This window comes from Aquarana catesbeiana, linkage group LG01 (assembly GCF_042186555.1).
Source record: "Aquarana catesbeiana isolate 2022-GZ linkage group LG01, ASM4218655v1, whole genome shotgun sequence".
Taxonomy (NCBI): domain Eukaryota; kingdom Metazoa; phylum Chordata; class Amphibia; order Anura; family Ranidae; genus Aquarana; species Aquarana catesbeiana.
The window spans coordinates 837454698-837478628 of NC_133324.1; the positions used below are offsets into that span (position 1 = coordinate 837454698).

The following is a 23931-nucleotide window of genomic DNA, read 5'->3' on the forward strand; positions in this document are numbered from 1 at the left end:
AGCATTTAGAGACACGTTTTATTCAGTCTTCAGAATGTAATAACTAATTCATTTTACATCTGACATCCGTGTGCTAAAACTACTAATGCCGATGCATTATTTAATACACCTTCCTGACAAATGCAGTTTGAAGGAGCTGCTCTAAATCATCACAACTTGAAAGCAATGAAAGGTTGTTATTATTTGGTTGGTAATCGAGCACCATGTGCTGACAGAAGTCAGTCATTTGCATAATTTCTTTTATTAGCTTGTTCAGCTATTTTGACGTAAAAAAAAGTCAGAACAGATGGAATTATCAATAGAAGTTTGCGGGGTCCACTCTAAGGAACATTTAATTTTTTTTTTAAATAAGAAGAGGGCCTTGGAAAAGAGCCAAAGCTTGCTAAATTGAAAAGTGAAGTGGAATTCCAGGCTTAACTCCAACTACTCTTAAAACTGTCCCCTACTCCCTTCCAACACCTACCTCTCTAACCTCTCCGTCACAAGATGTCCCCCTGTGGGGTGCTGCGGGGGAGAGGAGAGAGCATCCTGACAACGGCTAGTAAAGCCCGAAGCAGTGACATTACCCATAGACTTCAATGGTCCATCTGTTGTCGGCACTCCCTCCAGCAGCCATGCTGGAGGACACAGGGGAGCAGAATTACATGTCTGGACCGGACCAGGCTGAAAATAGATAAGTGTATAGATTTTTCTTACACAGGTTACTAAGGATAGGTTTTAGGAGAAGAGGGGACATTTTTAAGAGCAGTTAGGGTTAAGCTCAAAATTTCATGGAGATATACTAAATAGCAGTGTATGTGCAAATAATTGTTTCAGGTCCTGGTGCAGACCCCTAAATATGCTGGAAAGCTACAGCACATGACAGGGCCAGGAGGTGTGGCTGTGAGAGACGGAGCGCCGGGTACACAGGAGATCGCGGCTCTGTGTAATCCAACACTGGCGAGGCTGCAATGATGGGAAAGGTGAGGCTGCAAATGGGCACTGAACAGGCTGCATTGTTGGTCAATTTATAGGCTGCAGATGGGCATTGAGAAGGGTGTATTGATGAGCTGTGACCCTAATTTTTCTTCAAAGTTCTTTATTTAAAATGTAAGTTTTTTCCTTAAACTTCCCTCCTAAAATTGGGGTGCGTGTTATACACCAATAAAGACGGTAGTTGCTGAGAAAAATTGTCTAGGATAAAATCTGATCACAATTGTTGATTGGGTGTGAACACCCACTATTGCACTAAGCACACTCACTTTATATTGCAGGCTGACACACTAGCTTGCAATCAGCGTCACCAATAGGGATTTTTATTTTATATAAATCTGTCTCAAAAACAATGTGAGAACACCCGTCATAACATTTATCTTTGTGTGGGAATAACCACACTACTCAGCACCCTCCACTTAAGAGTGATTCACTGTGGAGGTTTACCCTCAGGTGACGGCAGCATCTTTTCACCTATTTATTGCACATTCACCTGGGAAGAGTGATCCATTGGAGGAGCACTCTTCAGGTGACGGCAGTGCCACCAACCCGTATTTTTATACACTTTTACTATTGGTACTCCGGCTGGAGCCCCTTCAGGGAGGCAGCAGCCTAACTTACACCTAAGCGCGGAAATTAAAAAATATTATAGCAGTGGCAGTGTTCCACTGAAGAGCTCTACTTAAAAGGCAAGTCTATCACATGTAGAAAAGTAAAAAAAAAAAAAAAAATGTATTTATATACAGTTAAGTCCATATATATTTGGACACAGGCATAATGGATATGGGCTGAAAGTGCACATTCTCAGGTACGTACATCCAAATTGAAAGAAAGGTTTAGGAATTACAGCTCTTAAGAATAGCCACCCCCCCCCTTTTTTTTTTTCCAAGGGGCCAAAAGTAATTGGACAATTGAATCAAAAGCTGTTTCATGATCAGGTGTGTGCTACTCCTTCATAATTTATTCATCAATTAAGCAGGTAAAAGGTCTGGAGTTGATTCTAATTGTGGTATTTGCATTTGGAATCTATTGCTGTGAACCTACATCATGCCTTAAAAGGAGCTGTCCACGCAAGTGAAATAGGCCATGGTAAGGCTTCAAAAAGGAAAGAAATCCATCAGAGAGATAGCAGCAACATTAGGAGTGGCCAAATCAACAATTTGGTACATTCTAATTTTATTTATTAATATATTAATTTGTCCAATTACATTTGAGCCCCTGAAAATGGGAAGACAGTGTATAAAAACGTCTGCAGTTCCTAAAATCTGTACTTGATATTTATGTTCAACCCCTTGAAATAAAGCTGAAAGTCTGCACTTCAAATTAATTTGGATTGTTTTGTTTTCATTTTATTTTGGTGGCATACAGAGCCAAAAGTATGACAATTATGCCCGTGTCCAAATATATATGGAACTAACTGTACACACACATAGACTTAAAAGGCAGATTTCTGGGAATGAAAGTGGGTGTAACGCAAAGTTTTGAGTTGCCATCAGAAGAGGAAATTGGGAAGTAATCTTCCAATAGGGACACGCTAATGTTACAACTTTGTAAGAGGGGGTATCCCTTACTTAGGGAAGGTATCCTCTTCACGTCCACTGGATTTACAGGGCAGGAAGAGACGGGAAATCACCATAATGGGACACTAATGGCAAGGCAAAAAAAAGTGAACTAAAATGATGCCCCTAAAATTATTCTTCTAACTTTTGACATAGTCAACTTTGACATCTTGGCAGAAGGATTATGCTGTCACCTTCTCCTGGCGGTAAACTGGGTGCAAATTAAAATACATCAAAATTCAAAATGTTTTTTTTTCTTCTTTTTTTATTGAACCTGTTTGCAACAGCCCTAGTGTGTATCGTGAATTACAGCCAATCTACTGAAAATGACATAATAGGTAGAAATTTTAATATACACTTGTTAAATCGACCATACAGCTATAATGTACTGGATATATGAAAAGCTACACATTAGAGCTGCACGATTAATGGTTAAGAATCGAGATCGTGATTGTTTCCCCCTACGATCTCAGCAAAGCATTTTCCTGATTCTATGCAGAGTTCTCTGCTCAAGCCGACAGCTGTCAAAAAAAAAAAAAAAAAAACAGCCGCTGAGCTAACTATAAGCATTGTATTGTTTTGTTCTTTGGATCAAAGGAATGAACAGGTCTGGAAATGAGGGAAGTTTAACCACTTCAAGACCAAGCCTTTTTCTGACACTTGTTGGTTTCAAGTTAAAATCATTATTTTTTGCTAGAAAATTACTTAGAACACCCAAACATTATATATATTATATATTTTTTGCAGAGACCCTAGAGAATAAAATGGTGATTGTTGCAATATTTTATGTCACACTGTATTTGCACAGCGGTCTTTCAAATGCAATAAATAAAAATACACTTTCATCAGTTAAAAAAAAACAAAAAAAACCGAAACAGTAAAGCTAGCCCAATTTTTTTGTAGAATGTGAAAGATGATGTTACGCCGCGAGAATCGTGATCTTTATTCTAAGCAAAAAAAATTGCGATTCTCATTTCTCCCAGAATCGTGCAGCTCTACTACACATATATGAGGTCCCTTATCTCAATTTTTTTATGAGAAAATAATTTTGTAAAAATATTTATTAATTATAAAAGAATCTAATATGCATTAACCCTTTTGCTGCCAAATTTTTCAAATTTATTCTTTCCTTTTTCGCAAACATTTTAAAACTGTGCTTTATTGGTCTTAAGATTATCTAAAGTATATATATATATATATATATATATATATTTTATTATTATTATTATTATTATTATTATAAGCAAAGGGACTGTAGAATAAAAAAAATAATAGTTGCAAATGTTCTTGTTGCACAATATTTGCACAAGTGCTTATCAAACCTATATTTCAAGGAAACAATATAACTAAAAATTTTGGCCCACACAAACTAAAAAATCTTAACTTTTTTATATCGGAGAGGGCAAGTCTACAATCTGCACGTGTCCATCCATGAAACAGTAACTTCCAGAGCTATCCACGGGCAACTTTACATTTTAAAATAAACCAAATATTTTTAAATGACCAAATTAAGGCCCCATATAAAAGCAGGTGTGACATCATTTTTATTAAACAAGGCAGGTTAATAAAAAGGTTATTGTTGGGCAAAACCATGCATACCAAAACTTCATAATTTTGGCTGATCAAAAAAGCTTATAACTGCTGGATATGGAAGGCAAATAAAAAAAAAGAAAAAAAAAGTGCAGTATTTATTCAAGAGGAATTCCAGGTAAGGATATTTTATACATAGACATAGTAACTGGTCCAGGCTGGTTGGTCGGTCCATTTTTCTAACTGGATTCAACTGGAAATTGTGTGAATCTTGGTTTAAATTTGTATTTTTAAAGCAACTAGTTTAAGTACCTGAAGTTGACTTGGTATGCCATCTCAGTACAGCACAGTTCAGAAAGAGAGGGTGAAGCTGTATAAAGAAACCAATCAGCTATGCTCTAACAAGGAACATGTTGACAGATGAGCTCACCAGTTAGCTACCTCTTCACTGTCCAATCACAGGCTGGGGACAAGGAAAAGACTTAAATTGTATAACAAAACTGTAGTAGAGCCACGTCAGGTCTCCCAGCTGGCTGTGCCGTCTGGCAGGGCTGTGTCACACTTGTGTATGGGCCCATTTGATCCATATGGGTAATCCAAGTGAATAGGTGCAGGTGGGAAGCACCCACAGAAATTAAAATTCACATTTTACACATCTGACTTCAAATAACCGGATATACAGATTGCCAAGCTCTGCCCACCGTGTGAACCATTTTTGCCTGCTGCACCATTTTCTTTGGTTAAATCTTTATGACTTACCTGTGTGCAGGAATCCTACGATCGCCAGCGATCAGAATTACATCACACAGTTGCTTGTGATGGAGGTAATTCTCCATCCTCTTGAAGGTTTGCTCGGCATGGTTGAGGGACTGGAAGAATTCATCTTGGGCACATGGCTCCATTGTCTGGCAGGATGATATTGTTTGGTTGCTGTTTGAAGTCCTAAAGGAACAAATACCACATGCTTTTATTTACAAGACATCTAAAATTGCAGAAACATGAAAAAAAAAAAAAGTGAATTAAGATAGGAGCTCCACTACCCATAAGATTAAGGATATTATTATAAGAATATTTAATGAGTTACTGTGGAATGCCTACAAAATGGATTCTCATTTGTGTCATTTGAAAACAGATAAGCAATCTCTCAAGATATTTGGCAGAAAGAACGCAAAGATGTGGATTTTTTTTTTTATTAAGGGCTGGTTCATACTAGCTACATAGGAAAATGTTCTGTGAAGCCCAACTCTGTTTAAAAGCCTATCCCCCGCCCACCCCCTGTACCCACCCTGCCAGGTATTTATTTTTTCTTACCTAGTGAAGCAAATATACTTACCTGAATCCCAATCCAGATCCCTCGCTGATGGCATTTTGGTTTGGATCACTCTCTTGGCACCACCGCCATTCATAGTATGTCTTCTATATTTTTTTTTTTTTTTATAAATACAAGGTGCTCTCCCGACTAGGTGAGGTGGAGAGGAGGGCGAGGATGTATCCCTCTCCACTTTGTGCTAAGTTGGGCCAATGCACATATGCAATACAGATATTTCCTGGAGTTCAGCTTTAAGTCCCAAATTACAAACTGGTGCCAGCTCCTCTCTAGTAACACTCTACATTTATACAACTTATTTTCCCAGAGTATGTACACTGCTAGAAATAATTTTCAATCCCTCCAGGAGGCATGATGACGCACTGCCCAAGAAGCACTAACCGACCTGGTAGAGTGCGCCTTAACTTGAAACGGGGGAATTTTACCCCTTAAATCAGGAGTATGAATTATCACTTGCCAAATCCACTTAGCGACAGCGGATTTCGACGCTGCCTGTCTTTTCTTAGGACCCTCTGGCAGAATAAATAAGTCTTACGAATCTGAGCAGTTGCCCTAAAATAGATTTTCACTGCTCTCACCACATTAAGACAATGTAGTGACTCTTCTTACCTGGAACATGGTTTTGGGAAAAACGATGGCAGGACAATATCTTGAACTGACTGATCCCCAATGGAAATAGTGGCGCTAAATGACAAATTAACAATGCAATATAGAAGTGAATCAGTGTAAAAAATTATGTGATATATGATGACACACTCACTAATAATAGTGGATTCGTGTAGTGATCATCCAATGTTCCCTTCCACTACAGGTAGGGATTTGTTAGCTTCAAAATAATGTGCAAATTAATAATTATGCAAATAAATAGTGACAACAGCTCATATTAAACAATGATGGCATAAAGAAAAAATAAAGAAAAGATAGATATGGATGAGACAAAGTCCATGCAAAATATTCAGTGTCAGGAAACAGCTCCTTAGGGAAATTGGGAAAGCATTTTATCACACCGATCTTGGTGTAGTCAGATTCTTTAAGGGCAGAGGAGAGATCTAGGGTCTAATAGACCCCAATTTTTTCAAAAAAGAGTACCTGTCACTACCTATTGCGATCATAGGGGATATTTACATTCCCTGAGATAACAATAAAAATGATTAAAAAAAAAAATGAAAGGAACAGTTTAAAAATAAGATAAAAAAAGCAAAAAAATAAAAGCACCCCTGTCCCCCCCTGCTCTCGCGCAAAGGCGAACGCAAGCGTCGGTCTGGCGTCAAAAGTAAACAGCAATTGCACCATGCATGTGAGGTATCACCGCGAAGGTCAGATCGAGGGCAGTCATTTTAGCAGTAGGCCTCCTCTGTAAATCTAAAGTGGTAACCTGTTGAGGCTTTTAAAAATGTATTTAGTTTGTTGCCACTGCAGGTTTGTGCGCAATTTTAAAGCATGTCATGTTTGGTATCCATGTACTCGGCCTAAGATCATCTTTTTTATTGTATCAAACATTTGGGCGATATAGTGTGTTTTAGTGCATTAAAAGTAAAAAAAAGTGTTTTTTCCCCAAAAAATGCGTTTGAAAAATCGCTGCGCAAATACTGTGTGAAAAAAAAAAAAATGAAATGCCCACCATTTTAATATGTAGGGCATTTGATTTAAAAATATATATAATGTTTGGGGGTTCAAAGTAATTTTCTTGCAAAAAAAAATAATTTTTTCATGTAAACAAAAAGTGTCAGAAAGGGCTTTGTCTTCAAGTGGTTAGAAGAGTGGGTGATGTGTGACATAAGCTTCTAAATGTTGTGCATAAAATGCCAGGACAGTTAAAAACCCCCCAAATGACCCCATTTTGGAAAGTAGACACCCCAAGCTATTTGCTAAGAGGCATGTCGAGTCCATGGAATATTTTATATTGTGACACAAGTTGCGGGAAAAAAAAGACACATTTTTTTTTTTGCACAAAATTGTCACTAAATGATATATTGCTCAAACATGCCATGGGAATATGTGGAATTACACCCCAAAATACATTCTGTTGCTTCTCCTGTGTACGTGGATACCACATGTGTGAGACTTTTTTGGGAGCTTAGCCGCGTACGGGACCCCGAAAATCAAGCACCGCCTTCAGGCTTTCTAAGGGTGAAAATTTTTGATTTCACTCTTCACTGCCTATCACAGTTTCGGAGGCCATGGAATGCCCAGGTGGCACAAACCCCCCCCCAAATGACCCTATTTTGGAAAGTAGACACCCCAAGCTATTTGCTGAGAGGTATAGTGAGTATTTTGCAGACCTTACTTTTTGTCACAGTTTTGAAAATTGAAAAAAAAAAATTTTTTTTCTTGTCTTTCTTCATTTTCAAAAACAAATGAGAGCTGCAAAATACTCATTATGCCTCTCAGCAAATAGCTTGAGGTGTCTACTTTCCAAAATGGGGTCATTTGGGGGGTTTTGTGCCATCTTGGCATTTTATGGCCTTCGAAACTGTGATAGGTAGTGAGGAGTGAATCAAAAATTTACGGCCTTAGAAATCCTGAAGGCGGTGATTGGTTTTCGGGGCCCCGTACGCAGCTAGGCTCCCAAAAAGTCCCACACATGTGGTATCCCCATACTCAGGAGAAGCAGCTAAATGTATTTTGGGGTGCAATTCCACATATGCCCACGGCCTGTGTGAGCAATATCTCATTTAGTGACAACTTTGTGCAAAAAAAATAAATACAAATTTGTCACTTTCCCGCAACTTGTGTCAAAATATAAAATATTCCATGGACTCAACATGCCTCTCAGCAAATAGCTTGGGGTGTCTACTTTCCAAAATAGGGTCATTGGGGGGGGGGGGGGGTTGTGCCATCTGGGCATTTTATGGCCTTCAAAACTGTGATAGGTAGTGAGGAGTGAAATCAAAAATTTACGCCCTTAGAAATCCTGAAGGCGGTGATTGGTTTTCGGGGCCCCGTACGCAGCTAGGCTCCCAAAAAGTCCCACACATGTGGTATCCCCATACTCAGGAGAAGCAGCTAAATGTATTTTGGGGGGCAATTCCACATATGCCCATGGCCTGTGTGAGCAATATATCATTTAGTGACAACTTTTTGTAATTTTGTTTTTGTCATTATTCAATCACTTTGGACAAAAAAATTAATATTCAATGGGCTCAACATGCCTCTCAGCAATTTCCTTGGGGTGTCTACTTTCCAAAATGGGGTCATGGGGGGGGGGGGGGGGGGTTTGTACTGCCCTGCCATTTTAGCACCTCAAGAAATGACATAGGCAGTCATAAACTGAAAGCTGTGTAAATTCCAGAAAATGTACCCTAGTTTGTAGACGCTATAACTTTTGCGCAAACCAATAAATATACGCTTATTGACATTTTTTTTACCAAAGACATGTGGCCGAATACATTTTGGCCTAAATGTATGACTAAAATTGAGTTTATTGGATTTTTTTTTATAACAAAAAGTAGAAAATATTTTTTTTTCAAAATTTTCGGTCTTTTTCCGTTTATAGCGCAAAAAATAAAAACCGCAGAGGTGATCAAATACCATCAAAAGAAAGCTCTATATGTGGGAAGAAAAGGAAGCAAATTTTGTTAGCAGTTAAAGCGACGCAGTGCCAAATTGTAAAAAGTGCTCTGGTCAGGAAGGGGGTAAATCCTTCCGGGGCTGAAGTGGTTAAATGATGAAATAATGTTGATTAAACTGAAATAATTAGCCTACAGCCCCCACTATAAATGACCTTAAATACTAATGGACGCGTTAGAAATGATATCTGTGCAATGTTACAACATAATAATGAAGGTCAAAATGACAGTAAAAAATTAAAGAAGTTAATTTTTTAAAAGGATATTGTTAAAAATTATTAATAAAGCAATTTAATTCCAACTCTATATTTAATCCTCTCGGCTGAAGACTTTTTAAAAGAAAGATCCACTTAGTTTCTCTCTGAGAGATCTCTAACCTGATTAGATCCCCTCCATGAAGGGGAGACATGGTCAATCCCACAAAATTGAAACAAGGATGGGTCCTGATGGTGTTTTTCCTTGAAATGTAGGGACACACTGTGAAATTTGTAGCCATTTTTTATATTGGTTAAGTGTTCTGCCACTCGGACTTTTAATTGTTATTTTGTTCTTCCCACATAGTACAATCCGCATGGGCACCAGAGCAAATAAACTACATAGGTTGAATTACAAGTGATGAATTTATCAATCTCAAATGTTTCATTCTCTAAATTAGACACACTGATAATTCCCCTATTGATTGTAGTAACAGTCCTACAGCAGATACATTTTTTACAAGAGGACAATATCTTGGTTCAGGTGAAACCTGAAACCACTTTTGATAAAAAAAAAAGTCTGGATGAGGGCGTACCACTACTCTGTCTCCATGACAAATCAAATATGGCTCTTTACAAGAAAGAGCAGCCAATTCCGAAACTCTCCTTGCTGAGGATATAGCAACCAAAAATACCAACTGTTGTATTGGTTCAAATGGCTGTTTTTTGTAACACAGACAAAACTAAGTTCAAGTCCCAAGGGTTGAAGGGAGGTTTGACGGGCGGAATAAGCCACGTCACCCCTTGAATAAAACCCCGGACTAAAGAATGAGTAGCAAGTGGTCTTTTGAAATAAGACCGATAAAACTGAGACTTGGCCTTGAGTAGTACTCAAGGCCAATTTCATTTCTACCCCTAATTGTAGAAAGGCAAGAATTCTGCCTATGATATATCTCCAAGGGTGCTAACCCTTGGATAAACACCAGGAAACATAAGCCCCTCCACCCTCTATAATATATAGTTCTGGAAACTGGCTTCCTTGCATAAATCAGGGTAGAGATAACTGACCCGGAAAGCCCACGCTTCTTCAGAATGTGGGTTTCAATAGCCAAGCCGTTAAATTTAGAGACCGTAAGGTAGAATGGAACATTGGTCCCTTTGAGAGCAGATCTGGTCATAGTGGGAGGGACCATTTGCCCTCCACTGCCATTGTTACGATTTCTGCATACCATGACCTTCTGGGCCATGCTGGTGCCAACTGAATAGGGGGGAATGCATAGATCAGTGAGAACTGATCCCATGGGGTCACCAACGCATCCATTCCGCATGCGAATGGATCCCTTGTTCTGGCCACAAATTTGACTAACTTCATGTTGAATCTGGATGCTAGAAGATCTACGTCTGGAGTCCCCCATCTTTGGTAAACAGCCCAAAATATGTCGGGGTGAAGAGACCATTCCGCTGGGAATAACTGCTGGCGACTCAAGTAGTCCACCTGCCAACTCTCTACTCCCAGAATGAAGACTGCCAATAGGCACAGAACATTCCTTTCTGCCCAAGTTAGAATATGGTTCACCTCTCTCTGTGCTGAGAGACTTTCAGTGCCCCCTTGGTGATTGATATAGGCTACAGCTGTGGTATTGTCGGATTGAATCCTGACAGGACAATTCCGTAACCTGAAAGTCCAGGTCTTTAGAGCCAGACGTACTGCCCGGATCTCTAGAAAATTGATGGACAAGGTTCTTTTCGGTTCTTGACCACTGCCCCCCGGACAGTTGTCTTTTGTAGTACCGTTCCCCAGCCTGAAAGGCTGGCATCAGTCGTTACCACTTTCCAGATGACTGATCTGAAGGATTTTCCTTTCAGCAGATTCTGGGTTAGTAACCACCAAGTTTCGCTTTGGGACACTCTTGGGGACAGCTGCATTATCAAGTCTAAAGGTTGAGTCTCAATTGTTTTGTTCCAAGCAGACAGGATACTGTTTTGCAACAGTTTTAAATGAAACTGGGCATAGGGAACTGCTTCAAATGAAGCCACCATGGTTCCTAGCAACCTCATGCAAAGGCGAATGGAGGGATTGCCATTTGACCTGACCATCCACACCAACTCTCTTATGGAGTTAATCTTTGCCTGAGGCAAGAACACCTTTTCCTGGGCTGTGTCTATGATCAGACCCAAGTACTCCAGCCTTTTTATTGTTTGTATTAAGGAAGATTTCTCTAGGTTGAGAATCCAACCCAACTCTTCAGATAGTTGGTTGTAGTGCGTACACTTTCCTCCAAATGAGCCACCGACTGATCTATTAGTAATAGATTGTTTAGGTATGCTATGACTGTTATGCCCTGTGTCATTAACCTGGCTAGAGTTGGGGCCAGCACTTTGGTGAACACCCAGGGTGCTGTGGCTAGCCCGAAGGGCAGGGCTACAAACTGGAAATGCTGCTGTTCTAACTCGAACCGCAGAAACTTTTGATGAGCGGGAAATATAGGGACATGCAGATATACATCCCTAATGTCGATTGATCCAGAAGTTCTCCTCCTAGAAGGATAGAAACTACTGACCTGATCGTTTCCATGCAAAAGGAGTGGATCTTCAGGAACTGATTTAGATTTCTTAGATCTAGAATGGGTCTGACATCTCTATTTGGTTTCGGTACCATAAAAGTTTGAATAAAACCCCAAACCTTGCTCTTTTGTGGGGATCTGTATGATCACCCCTTGAGATATTAATTGGTCTAGTGCCTGAAACAGAGATTGTCTTTTCTCTGGATCTTTGGGAACGCTTGACCTCAGGAAGCAAGCTGGTGGAAAGTCACGAAATTCCAGCTTGTACCCCAGCGTTACCGTGGAGATGACCCATCTGTTCTGAATTTCTTCTTTTCAGACTTCTGAAAACTGCAGAAATCTTCCCCCCACCTTGGTGAGGGGGATTGACTCTTCATAATGAGGCTTTAGGATTCTGGCTTCCAGGTTTACGACCCCAGGACTTCTTTTGAGCCTGGGTCGGACTCTGAGATCTTCCTCTAGAGTGTAACGGCGGAGGCCATCACCCCTGCCTAGAGGCAGAAGCCCCTGGCGTAGGGGAAAGAGCCCGTTTATATGAAGGGCATTTATACTTTCTTTTGACTGGCAAGAGTACCCACTAGAAATTATTTGGATATATTTGTCCAAGATTTCTCCAAATAGTCGCTCCCCATGAAAAGGGAGCCCAGTTAGGAGGTATGTACATGGTGCTTCAGCTGACCAAATTTTTTAACCACGGGATTCTACGCATATGCACAAGCATAAGTGTAAGGCGGGACGCCTGGTGAATAGAATCTTTAATAGCATCTATGGCAAAGCATAATGCTTTTGGTAGTTCAGCCAAATCCCGAGCTTGTTGTGCAGGAAGCTCTCTAAGGGCCTGTTTAAATTGGTCCTTTATCTGTTGGATCCTTAAGCACCTCTGCACTGTCTACTGGACAAGTTAGGCCTTTATTCACATTGGAAATCGCAGCGTCAACTGCTGGTATTTTCCATCTTTTGGAGAATTTCACCTCCAGGGGATAGAGAATTGCAAACTTCTTAGAAGGGAGAAAATGCTTATGCGGGTGATCCCATTCAGCAAAAATAAGCTGTTCTAGTAATGCATGTGCAGGAAACGCATGCAAAGGTTGAGAGGGTTTTAAGGAACCCAAGGAAGAAACTTTCAGGAGACTCTATTAGGGGTAGCAAGAAAGTAGAACAAAGAACCATCTCCATAAGAGATTGTATCAGCAATTTCTCAGATTTGAGAGGCTGAAAATGGCTCATCTACCGTTGTTTCCTCCGCAGAGGAATCATCATCGGTTTGTTTTTCCTCCTGAACGACTGAGGGTAACCTCATCCTGTGCTCACTGTTCTCCTTGCAAAGGTTCTGAAGTGGGGGAGGGGGATCTAGCACGCTTCCTATCCATTTGAATGGAGGATGCGATTAAAGCTGCTAATCTTTTTTCCAGACCCTGCAGGGAGGAGGAAAGGACATCTTCAGTCATGTATACAGGGGCTGAGATGTGAGAAGCAGTTGCACCATCAAATTGTTCCAATGGCTCACCCTGGCTTGCCATAACTGGTAATTCAGGCGAGGATGACAGCATGGGAATGTGACTCGGGATCCTAGTGCCTGGGGGTGAAACCTTTACCTTTTTAGTTTTTGTGGTGTCTTTTTTGGTAGGCATAGTCCTAAGTACAAAAAGAGAGGCACTATACAAATTGCACTTAATCGCTGAAAATAGTCATGACATTTAAAGCCGCTATAAAATTCAGCCTGGTGCTGGGAAAAAGGTGTCGTTCCTGCATCAGGAATGCCGGCTTGCAACCCTCACATGTCCCACAGCTCTTGTGTCCTTGTGTTGCAGGATGCTTGCTTTCTCCTCGTCAGCCAAGGAGAGACTGTCACAGCTGTGTTGTATTTGTTTTTAGCCTGCCGTGTGTCCTCGTGGACCTTTCACGGCATCACGCTTAGGCCCCGTCCCCTCCGAGAAAAAATTCTGCCCCTTTTTACTTTTAAAAAGTTCCCGCGCTTTTGTGCGGCGTTGTCGGGTCAACCAACCCAACACACGGGGGGGAAGCAGGGACCCATCCAGCAGCAGGCACAAACAACAGTGAAATCAGCCACAGTTAAAACAATTAGCAGTATTAGCGGGAGGGTGATGTAAGGGGGGGGGGGGACAGCACTGCTGTCCCCCTAACCCTCTGGTCCCATCAGGGGGAGAAAGAAAACATTTTTGCAGATTTCCTTTACCTTGAAAGTCTCCTTCCACATGCTGCTGGAACCGACACCAGAGTAAGGTATGTGCATAGACTCCCTCTAGTGTAGAATTAAGGCATGACAACATTTTTTCCCTAATGGAAGAAATACATAGTTGTTTTTAATACCCAAGTTTCTTCCCTTACCTTATCCCCACCGCAGGATTTGCTGAATTAACAGACAATCCTTCACCCATCACGGCGGGCTGTGTTTAGCAAACCTTCGAGGACCGGGTCCCTAAAACGGGGTTCCAACGCCCTTGGACTTGTAAAACACCCCATCTGGAAGCTTTAGGTAATGTAGCAAGACCTAAGCCCTGTGTTCCTGGGGTCCAACCCTACAAAGAGAGGCGTTACAGGCAAAACCTCGTGCTTTGGATACGAGGCCCCAGGTACTATCCTTTTAGGCCTTAGTGGCACTTTGGATGGATCTGGTCTTTATGGAGGCTGCTTAAATCTAGCATGGATCACTCCAGTGGAGCTCCTCAGAGAACATCTTCACTCGTGACCAACACCTTAGACACTGGCGAAAAATCTGGATGTGCTCCTGGAAGGAGGAGGGGTTTTACAGGGAGTGAACTTCCTTGATTGAGTATAACCAGTTTCAACACCTGAAGATGGCCTATAACCCATTAAGTAATTACTTAAGGCCCTGTGTCCCATGATGTACGATAAAGATAGAAGGGTGTGTGGACTTCCCTCTGGAGTTGCTGAACCCCCTGTGAACCAAACGTTCCCGGTTTGCTTATCCCTAGTGGTAGAGATAAGCATTAGGGCTGGTACTGGCCAGTATGGTGCTGTAATATTGGGAAATGGGCAGCTGACCTCCAACCTGCTTCAAGCTGCTTTTTCTTTGATGGGAAGAGAATCAGTTCTGACATTAATGCAAGCCTGTACTATCAGCTCAAACATAATGACTAGTCCTCCAACCTACACAGGCTGTACGATTAAAGTGGCCTTTATACTGGCTCCTGATATATTTGAACGGTTTCCTAGATTTTGAAAATATCTTTCCAGGCCTGCAGTAAGAAGGGAAGAGGACCTCTTTCGACTTTTCAACTTCTCCCAACCTTCTGCAACACTAAACATATAACTGATTGAATCAGTGAGGGTTATAAATAACCATCTTCAGTTTACACTCCAGAGCATCCACAGAAAAACCATATTTGGTGATAAACAATTCTGATCCACAAACTCTGTGAACAATTAAATGACTTTCTTGACATTATTCTTTTTCTAAATCATTATTGTGATCATAAAAACACAAAGCTGTCAAAGCATTTTATGGCCAAAGCTGTAATATGCTTGGTATACAATGCCAAAGGAACATTATGCAGAGAGAACTGCTGCAATGTCAGGACAATATAAGAACTTAACATAAATCTGGATATCATTTATTTCCGAATGAGGGCAGCTTTTTCGCTCTACAAAGGAAAATGCTCTTTCCCTGAAATTATAGGAGGGCATACTCTTGATATTTAAAAGGGAACTGCCTTTTATACAACAATTCCCCTAACAATATTGACTTCCTACCAAATGTTCCTATCCTACCACTTTGTAATATGCATGTTTTTAGGTAAATCAGGTAAAAAAAAAAAAATATATATATATAATAGGAATGCACCAATAGCAGTTTTTTAAGAATTAGTACAGATACTTTTTATCAAGTACCGTATATACTCGAGTATGAGTCAAGATTCTCAGCCTTTTTTTTAGGCTGAAAGTGCCCCCCTCGACTTATACTCGAGTCACCGCCGTCTGCCTACATGTCAGCGTGTCATGCAGGCAGACAGCGGCCAGCGTGTGATAATACAGTTCGGAGGCTATTCCAGCTTTCAAAAGCCATGCCTCCTCCTTGCCTGTGATAGGCTGAACACTCCATTTCCCAGCAGTCAGTGTACAGCCTATCACGGACATTCTCTCATCCTCGTCCGTGGTATGAGAATGAGAGAATGTCCATGATAGGCTGACCGCTGAGTGTTCTGCCTATCACAGACAAGGAGGAGGCGCGGCTTTTGAACAGTGGAATGGCGGCCGAATGGTATCACACGCTGATCGGAGGATGGAGATCGCCACAGGGAGGATGGAGATCGCCACACGGAGGTTGCACAGGACACAGGTAGGCTGCACAGGGACACAGGGCACATGCACAGGACACAAGACACATGCACATGTACAAGACACAGGGATACAGGGACATGTACAGGACACATGTACAGGACACAGGACACATGCACAGGATACAGGTAGGCTGCACAGGACACAGGGAGGCATGCAGCTGCAGATGGGCATTGTTGACCCTCTTTTTCCACTTACAGTAGCTGCTGCATTTCTCATTCTCGTTTTATACTTGGGTCAATAAGTTTTTCCCACTTTTTTGTGGTAAATTAGGGGCCTCGACTTATATTCGGGTCGACTTATACTCGAGTATATACGGTACTTGCCGATACCAATTACCGATACCTATTTTTTTTGCGGTGCGATTTGAGCCAATACAAAATGAATAGTCTCAAATTTCACTGTAAAGAATCGCATGTGATTTGAACATGAATGCGGTGATTTCTAACCGAATCACATAACCTTTAATGTAGTTTCTATGGGAGAAGTAAAGAAAATACTATAATGTGTCACTTGAGTGACAGCTCTGAGTCTGCAGACATCACATCCAAGATGGCCAAACCCAGCAGCAGTCTCAGGGCTTTTTAATGTCTACACAGGCGTGGCTTTTACAACTTAAAATACAGTAAAAGCCCATATTGGCACACTTTTTGCCAACAAAAAAAAAAATCTTATGGGAACATTTTTTTTTGGAAATGAACGGTCTGGCAACATGGTCTCTAAAACAAGCACCTGTAGCAAATTACAGTAGCCAGACATTTGACAAATTCCACTGTAGAAGATAGGTGCAAAATGCTGCTGTGGACAGATGCACTATACAGTATGGCCAAAAGTATGTGGACATTCCTCCAGGTTATTGAGAGGTTCAGTGAAGGGTACTGTTAGGCCTTTTTTTTACACTTTCTTCAAAATGTGGCATCTGAGACACTTTTTTAAGCTCTCTGAATGAAAATCAAAGCACCTCACACTAAATAAAATGCAGGAGATCAGCGGTACTACTGAGCCAAGAAGATCTGCTGAGTGGGTTTACTAATAAGCCAAGAAACGGGTGAGTGGGAGTTTTACTGAGCCACCAAAAACCCCAAAGTAAAAAAGCAAAACAAAAACAAAATATCATAAGCATTACTCAAATCTAGGCGACTTCCTGGTCATCACTTCCCCTTTGTAAACAAATAAAAAACCAACACACATAGGGCATTTCCAAGGTACCTTAAAGCGATACTAAACACACAGGGTTTAAAGAGGAGTTACAGCTGTCTGTGTTTATTTAAAGTCAGCAGTTACAAAAAGCGTAGCTGCTGACTTTTAATAAACACACACTCACCTGTCCCAGGATCCAGTGATGCGGCCGTCCGAAGCCTCGCTTCTCTCCCTCTCCGTGGTATGGCAAGTGTGGGCACCCGGCTGTGACAGCTTGTGGCTTCACAGCCGGGTGCGCACCGTGCTCGTCGCGCTGCACGTCCTGAATGGCCGGCAATGTTCCGGGACGTGCCCAAAAGATTGCAGGGAGGGAGGGGGAAAGGAGAACTTCTACTCGTGGCATCGGGAGCGGAAATGGGAGGTGGTACCTGTCAAAACTAGGTACCCGCCCCCTCCCCCCCACAAAAAAATTACATGCCAAATGTGGCATGTCAGGGGTCCTTAAAGTGGGAGTTCCACTTTTGGGTGGAATTCCGCTTTAATTTACTTTGTCCTTTCTGTATATGAATGATGGCACTGTAATTATTTGAATTAAAAAAAAAAAATCATCTAAAGTACCTTTTTTCTAATCGATATACAGCTGTCACATGACCCAGCCCTTTCCCAGTCTGTCTGCAGGGAAACATAAGCAGGAGGAGCTTCTATTCCCCTGCTGCTGGTCACATGTTAAAAAAAAAAAACAAAACAAAAAAAAAAAAAACCAAACAGTCTTCGAAGTACAGAGTAAAAATAAATAATTGGTTTTAAATTATCATACAAATATATATTTGAAATCAAATCTTTATTATTTTTTTGGCAATAACATGGTATGAGCGAATTTCTGCCAGTCACAGGCTATGTCACACCCCTCCAGCATGTGTCCAAGAATAAGAGGGACAAATTGCCTTCATTAACCTACATGTAATATCCTGTCCCCATTGTGTTTAGCTGTTTAGTGGGCATGAAGGAGGAGGGAGGGAGTGGGCTATCATTTACCTTTGTGTATACGCCCACATGTGTTACTCTATAGTCACATGGGCTGCTCAATGTGATAGGGAGGAAATGCTCAGCATAGAAACTCACTGAAAACTGAGCATGTGCAGAGTTGCCACCACAGCCCTGGAATCTCTAGTTGAATTGGGGACAAAAACAGAAGGTGCAGATAGAAAGCAGCAGGATAAACCAGTTTTTTTTGCAGAGTACAGAAATCAAATCTCATATTGACTGAGTATGAACAGCATGTAATACACCATTTATTGATAGTTTATATGATGTGGGTTTAGTGACACTTTATAGCTTCAAAATAGCATCACAAAAACTCAAAAATGTATGTTAAAGTGGTAGGTGCGTTAATGTGTGGTACTAATCAACTCAAGGGTAAACTAGACTTTAATAGAATACAATACAAAGGGATTGTAATGTTACAGAATATAGTACAGTAAAACCTTGTTTTGAGAGCAACTTGGTTTGAAAGCATTTTGCAAGACAAGCTAAATTTTTAAATAAATTGATGTCTTGATATACAAGCGATATCTTGATATACAAGCGATATCTTGATATACAAGTAGCGCCATGTCACAACTGAGTATAAAACAGTATAGAGGCTCCTCTAAGTGTAGCAATATGGTTACATTTAATGAAGGTACAACATTTAGCAACCCCCATGGTTGATGATTAAAACAGACACATCTAAGTATGCAGGCATCCGGGGTAAAGCTGTCCACATAGACCGTCCTCTGCACTGACATCAACGTCATCCCTTCCACACTGCGCTCCATGAGCACTTCAAGCCTCGCTTTCAGATTGTTCTACTGCAGGGTAGTCTTCCCAGTCATGATTGCAGACTGACAACAGTGAGAGCCGGTGGTGCGGAGGATGGTCTATGTGGACAGCTTTACCCCGGATGCCTGCATACTTAGATGTGCCTCTTTTAATCATCAACCATGTGAGTTGCTAAATGTTGTATCTTCATTATTGTAACCATATTGCTACACTTAGAGGCGCCTCTCTTCTCTTTTTATACTCCGTAGCTCCTGATGGATTTTGCTTCTAATCCCCTTGTGGAAGCTTCCATTTGTGGATGGACATTTCATGGTTACACAACCTATCACATTGTTATAATCTTTTTTATATGGACTATATATACACTGAAGGTCTTATGAAAAATGGTTGTGGAACGAATCATCTGAGTTTCCATTATTTCTTACGAGGAAATTTAATTCGATATACAAGTGCTTTGGATTACAAGCATGTTTCTGGAACGAATTATGCTCGCAATCCAAGGTATTACTGTACAAAGATAGGGTATTGATAATGCTGCAGCATACAATCCAAACATATTTGAAAGAATTGTATGCTTCTGACATTGTGATAACACTTTAGGGAGGGTCCTTTTCCACGCCAGGATGACTGTGGCACTGTACACAGTCACCTCCATAAACCACTGTTTAATAGGTTTGGTGTGTAGAAACTTAAAGTGACCAGCAAAAAAAAAAACCCTGACTTTTGTGTTGAATCAAAATGCCAGCTGCAAGCCAGATCATCTAACCGAACCTTACAAATGTGCTTTGGGCACAAATTTCCCCAAAATCCTGTGGAAAGCCTTCCCAGAACATTTGGCCATAAGAAGTATATGGCAAAATGTTTCAATATACACCTTTCTCTCTTATTTCCTTTTGTTGAGTGTTAAACACAGAGCCCAACAAAAGGTACTCAGATACATGAATCCTATATGGACCAACATTGTTTCATTTGTTCCATTACTGGATGGACCAATCCAAGGACGAGCCATACGGGAATCATAGGTCTCACTCCAGTTGCTGAAATAAATAAAGGATAAACACATGAGCCGAAAGCGCAGCCAATAAATGTGATTGAAAAACTATTCATGATGGACTGTATAAACCAAAAAGAGTATAAACACATAACACAAAATCCTGTGGAAAGCCTTCCCAGAACATTTGGCCATAAGAAGTATATGGCAAAATGTTTCAATATACACCTTTCTCTCTTATTTCCTTTTGTTGAGTGTTAAACACAGAGCCCAACAAAAGGTACTCAGATACATGAATCCTATATGGGCAGTGAATATTGTAGTTAGCACTGAAGACTGGAATGCACATTGAATACTTTCAGGGTGTCAAAAGTACCATTATATCATGCTGGATATAAAGAGCCCTGCTTATTGAAATGGTAAAAAAGAATTGCAGCTCACAAACACTCCTTGATCCAAGATGACACTGACCCAATGAGAACTTGTTCCAGGTGCTGGCTTTGCATGAGTTGCAATGGAATAAAGGAAATCCTGGATAGCCGCACTCTGGGATGAAGACGTCTTTATTGAAATAAAAATCCACAATGCAGTCAAATTACAGGGAAGTACAGGGTGATAGATAGGCTAACGCGTTTCACATCATCGGATGCTTATTCGTAGCTGAAGAGAAACAGTAAGAATGTGATATAAATAGAAGAGTAAAAAAGGGTGGGGGTGGAGTGTATGCGCTGGTGAACCAACCAAACAACCCGCTACACAAAAAAACCCAACCCTTTCAGTGCAATTAAAAAGTAGTTAACGTTTCCATAATAAAACCTACACCTGTGAAATGGGGCGAGAAAGCATCCACTTAAAGCCAAGACATAATAATGTTTTACTTATAAAGAAAAAAATATATGTAATAATAATACCTGCAAAATGGCATGGATTAAAACTCCATACCATTAAATGTCAAAACTAACTGAATGACACAAAAAAGGGTTAAAACAAGACATTTTTTACATATATATATGAAAGGTAAGTATAGGCTGCCATGTCGCCCCACAGCAGGTGAAAGCACAACACAACAAATGGAATAGTATTGACATCAGAGAAAATTGAATTAATGCACAGGATACCGCAAATGCACTTGTGTAAAACGTCTATGCATATCCAAAGGTACCAATGTGCATTATACGAACTCTCCATAGCATCAACAGATATCCTAAAATGCTAGCATAACCCAAATAAAACTGTACATAAACAATCAGATAAGGCGAACATAGGAGTGGGATGAATACATATTAATCAAATTTTCACGCACATGTATTGACTTATATCACATATTAATTAGGAGGTACGTGGTAAATATTAGATACAGATGGACTTCAGACTACTCAATGTAGGTAATTACAAACATTATTACGAAATGCAAGATTCTGTCCAAACAAATACTATAATGCCAAATGAATTTTACCTCCTAAAAGGGGAAAACCGAAATGGGTTAAATGTCGGATGAGTCATAAAAAAGAAATAACTAAGCATTGTTGTGTGTGATTTGACTCTCATAATTCTTTCTTTTTTCATATGATAATAATGGTAGTTTTAGTAATAAGAGAACATAAAATCCTAAAGGAACACGGTTTCATTTGTTCCATTACTGGATGGACCAATCCAAGGACGAGCCATACGGGAATCATAGGTCTCACTCCAGTTGCTGAAATAAATAAAGGATAAACACATGAGCCGAAAGCGCGGCCAAATAAATGTGATTGAAAAACTATTCATGATGGACTGTATAAACCAAAAAGAGTATAAACACATAACCCGCGTTCTGGGCAGAAATGTATAGAATCACTACGTTGGTCTAAAGTGCATAACAGCAAAGGCAGATATGTTCTTAAAGTTTAAATAAGAAAACTTAGATAAAACAAAACCAGAGACTAACAAAACCAAAACTGGACAGAAACAGAGAAGGTTAGTGGTGGTTTTGTTAGTCTCTGGTTTTGTTTTATCTACTCAACTGGAGTGAGACCTATGATTCCCGTATGGCTCGTCCTTGGATTGGTCCATCCAGTAATGGAACAAATGAAACCGTGTTCCTTTAGGATTTTATGTTCTCTTATTACTAAAACTACCATTTTTATCATATGAAAAAAGAAAGAATTATGAGAGTCCAATCACACACAACAATGCTTAGTTATTTCTTTTTTATGACTCATCCGACATTTAACCCATTTCGGTTTTCCCCTTTTAGGAGGTAAAATTCATTTGGCATTATAGTATTTGTTTGGACAGAATCTTGCATTTCGTAATAATGTTTGTAATTACCTACATTGAGTAGTCTGAATAGTCCATCTGTATCTAATATTTACCACGTACCTCCTAATTAATATGTGATATAAGTCAATACATGTGAGTGAAAATTTGATTAATATGTATTCATCCCGCTCCTATGTTCGCCTTATCTGATTGTTTATGTACATTTTTATTTGGGTTATGCTAGCATTTTAGGATATCTGTTGATGCTATGGAGAGTTCGTATAATGCACATTGGTACCTTTGCATATGCACAGACTTTTTACACGAGTGCAGTTGCGGTATCCTGTGCATTAATTCAATTTTCTCTGATGTCAATACTATTCCATTTGTTGTGTTGTGCTTTCACCTGCTGTGGGGCGACATGGCATCCTATACTTACCTTTCATATATATGTAAAAAATTTCTTGTTTTAATCCTTTTTTGTGTCATTCAGTTAGTTTTGACATTTAATGGTATGGAGTTTTAATCCATGCCATTTTGCAGGTATTATTATTACATATATTTTTTCTTTATAAGTAAAACATTATTAATGTCTTGGCTTTAAGTGGATGCTTTCTCGCCCCATTTCACAGGTGTAGGTTTTATTATGGAAACGTTAACTACTTTTTAATTGCACTGAAAGGGTTGGGTTTTTTGTGTAGCGCGTTGTTTGTTTGGTTCACCAGCGCATACACTCCACCCCCACCCTTTTTTACTCTTCTATTTATATCACATTCTTACTGTTTCTCTTCAGCTACGAATAAGCATCCGATGATGTGAAACGCGTTAGCCTATCACCCTGTACTTCCCTGTAATTTGACTGCATTGTGGATTTTTATTTCAATAAAGACGTCTTCATCCCAGAGTGCGGCTATCCAGGATTTCCTTTCTTCCACTGCTTATTGACATGGCTCGAATGAAAACTGACAGCGTCATATTTACCTCACGTGGCACTCAATATCAGGATAGATCTAACGGCCTAATCACCAGTGATAACTGGCACATGTACACATCTTCTACATCGTCTTTCTTACCATTAAACCAAAAACAAACACAATCCCTGGAATTCCTAATGAGTGTTGCAAATACTCTTTAGAGATCTGTCTTGTGGTAGTGCAACAATTACATGTGGGTAAGATATATATGAATGTGTCACAACTCTGGCAGAACTGTCGCAAGTGTGAAGCGATGATTTACAATCAAAGAAGCTATTGGGAGAAGCTGGGAAAGTAAGTGAAACATGAAGTATCGTTTCAGGAGGAACCAAGATAAATTGTGGTCAAGAATGCTCTTAAAGCTGTAACACAATAACTATGCGTACCAATAACAATTTTTATTTACCTCCAATATCCTTATCACTGATATATTGATCTTGAAAATGTATTGCAACAATAGCTCCACACAGTGTTGTAAATAGGACCCACTACTTGAGTTTGTCATGTGCAAAACAATACAATTTACCACTTTGTTGTCCTGCTTTCCTCCATGGCAAGATATTAAGAGCCCTTTCACACTGGGGCGGGCGTCGGCGGTAAAACGCCGCTATTATTAGCGGCGTTTTACCGTCGGTATGCGGCCGCTAGCGGGGCGGTTTTACCCCCCGCTAGCGGCAGAGAAAGGGTTAAATACCACCGCAAAGCGCCTCTGCAGAGGCGCTTTGCTGG

General features: G+C 40.3%; 1 protein-coding gene across 2 annotated transcripts in view; it reads right to left on the reverse strand.

The window, feature by feature from the left end:
* KLHL5 (kelch like family member 5) overlaps positions 1 to 23931 on the reverse strand; it is a 151649-nt gene that overhangs the window by 47926 nt on the left and 79792 nt on the right. For both annotated transcript variants that reach the window (XM_073608748.1, XM_073608759.1), the window contains exon 2: positions 4821 to 5003. In XM_073608748.1, coding sequence (XP_073464849.1) covers positions 4821 to 5003 — 183 coding nt within the window. The remainder of the gene's footprint in view (positions 1 to 4820; positions 5004 to 23931) is intronic.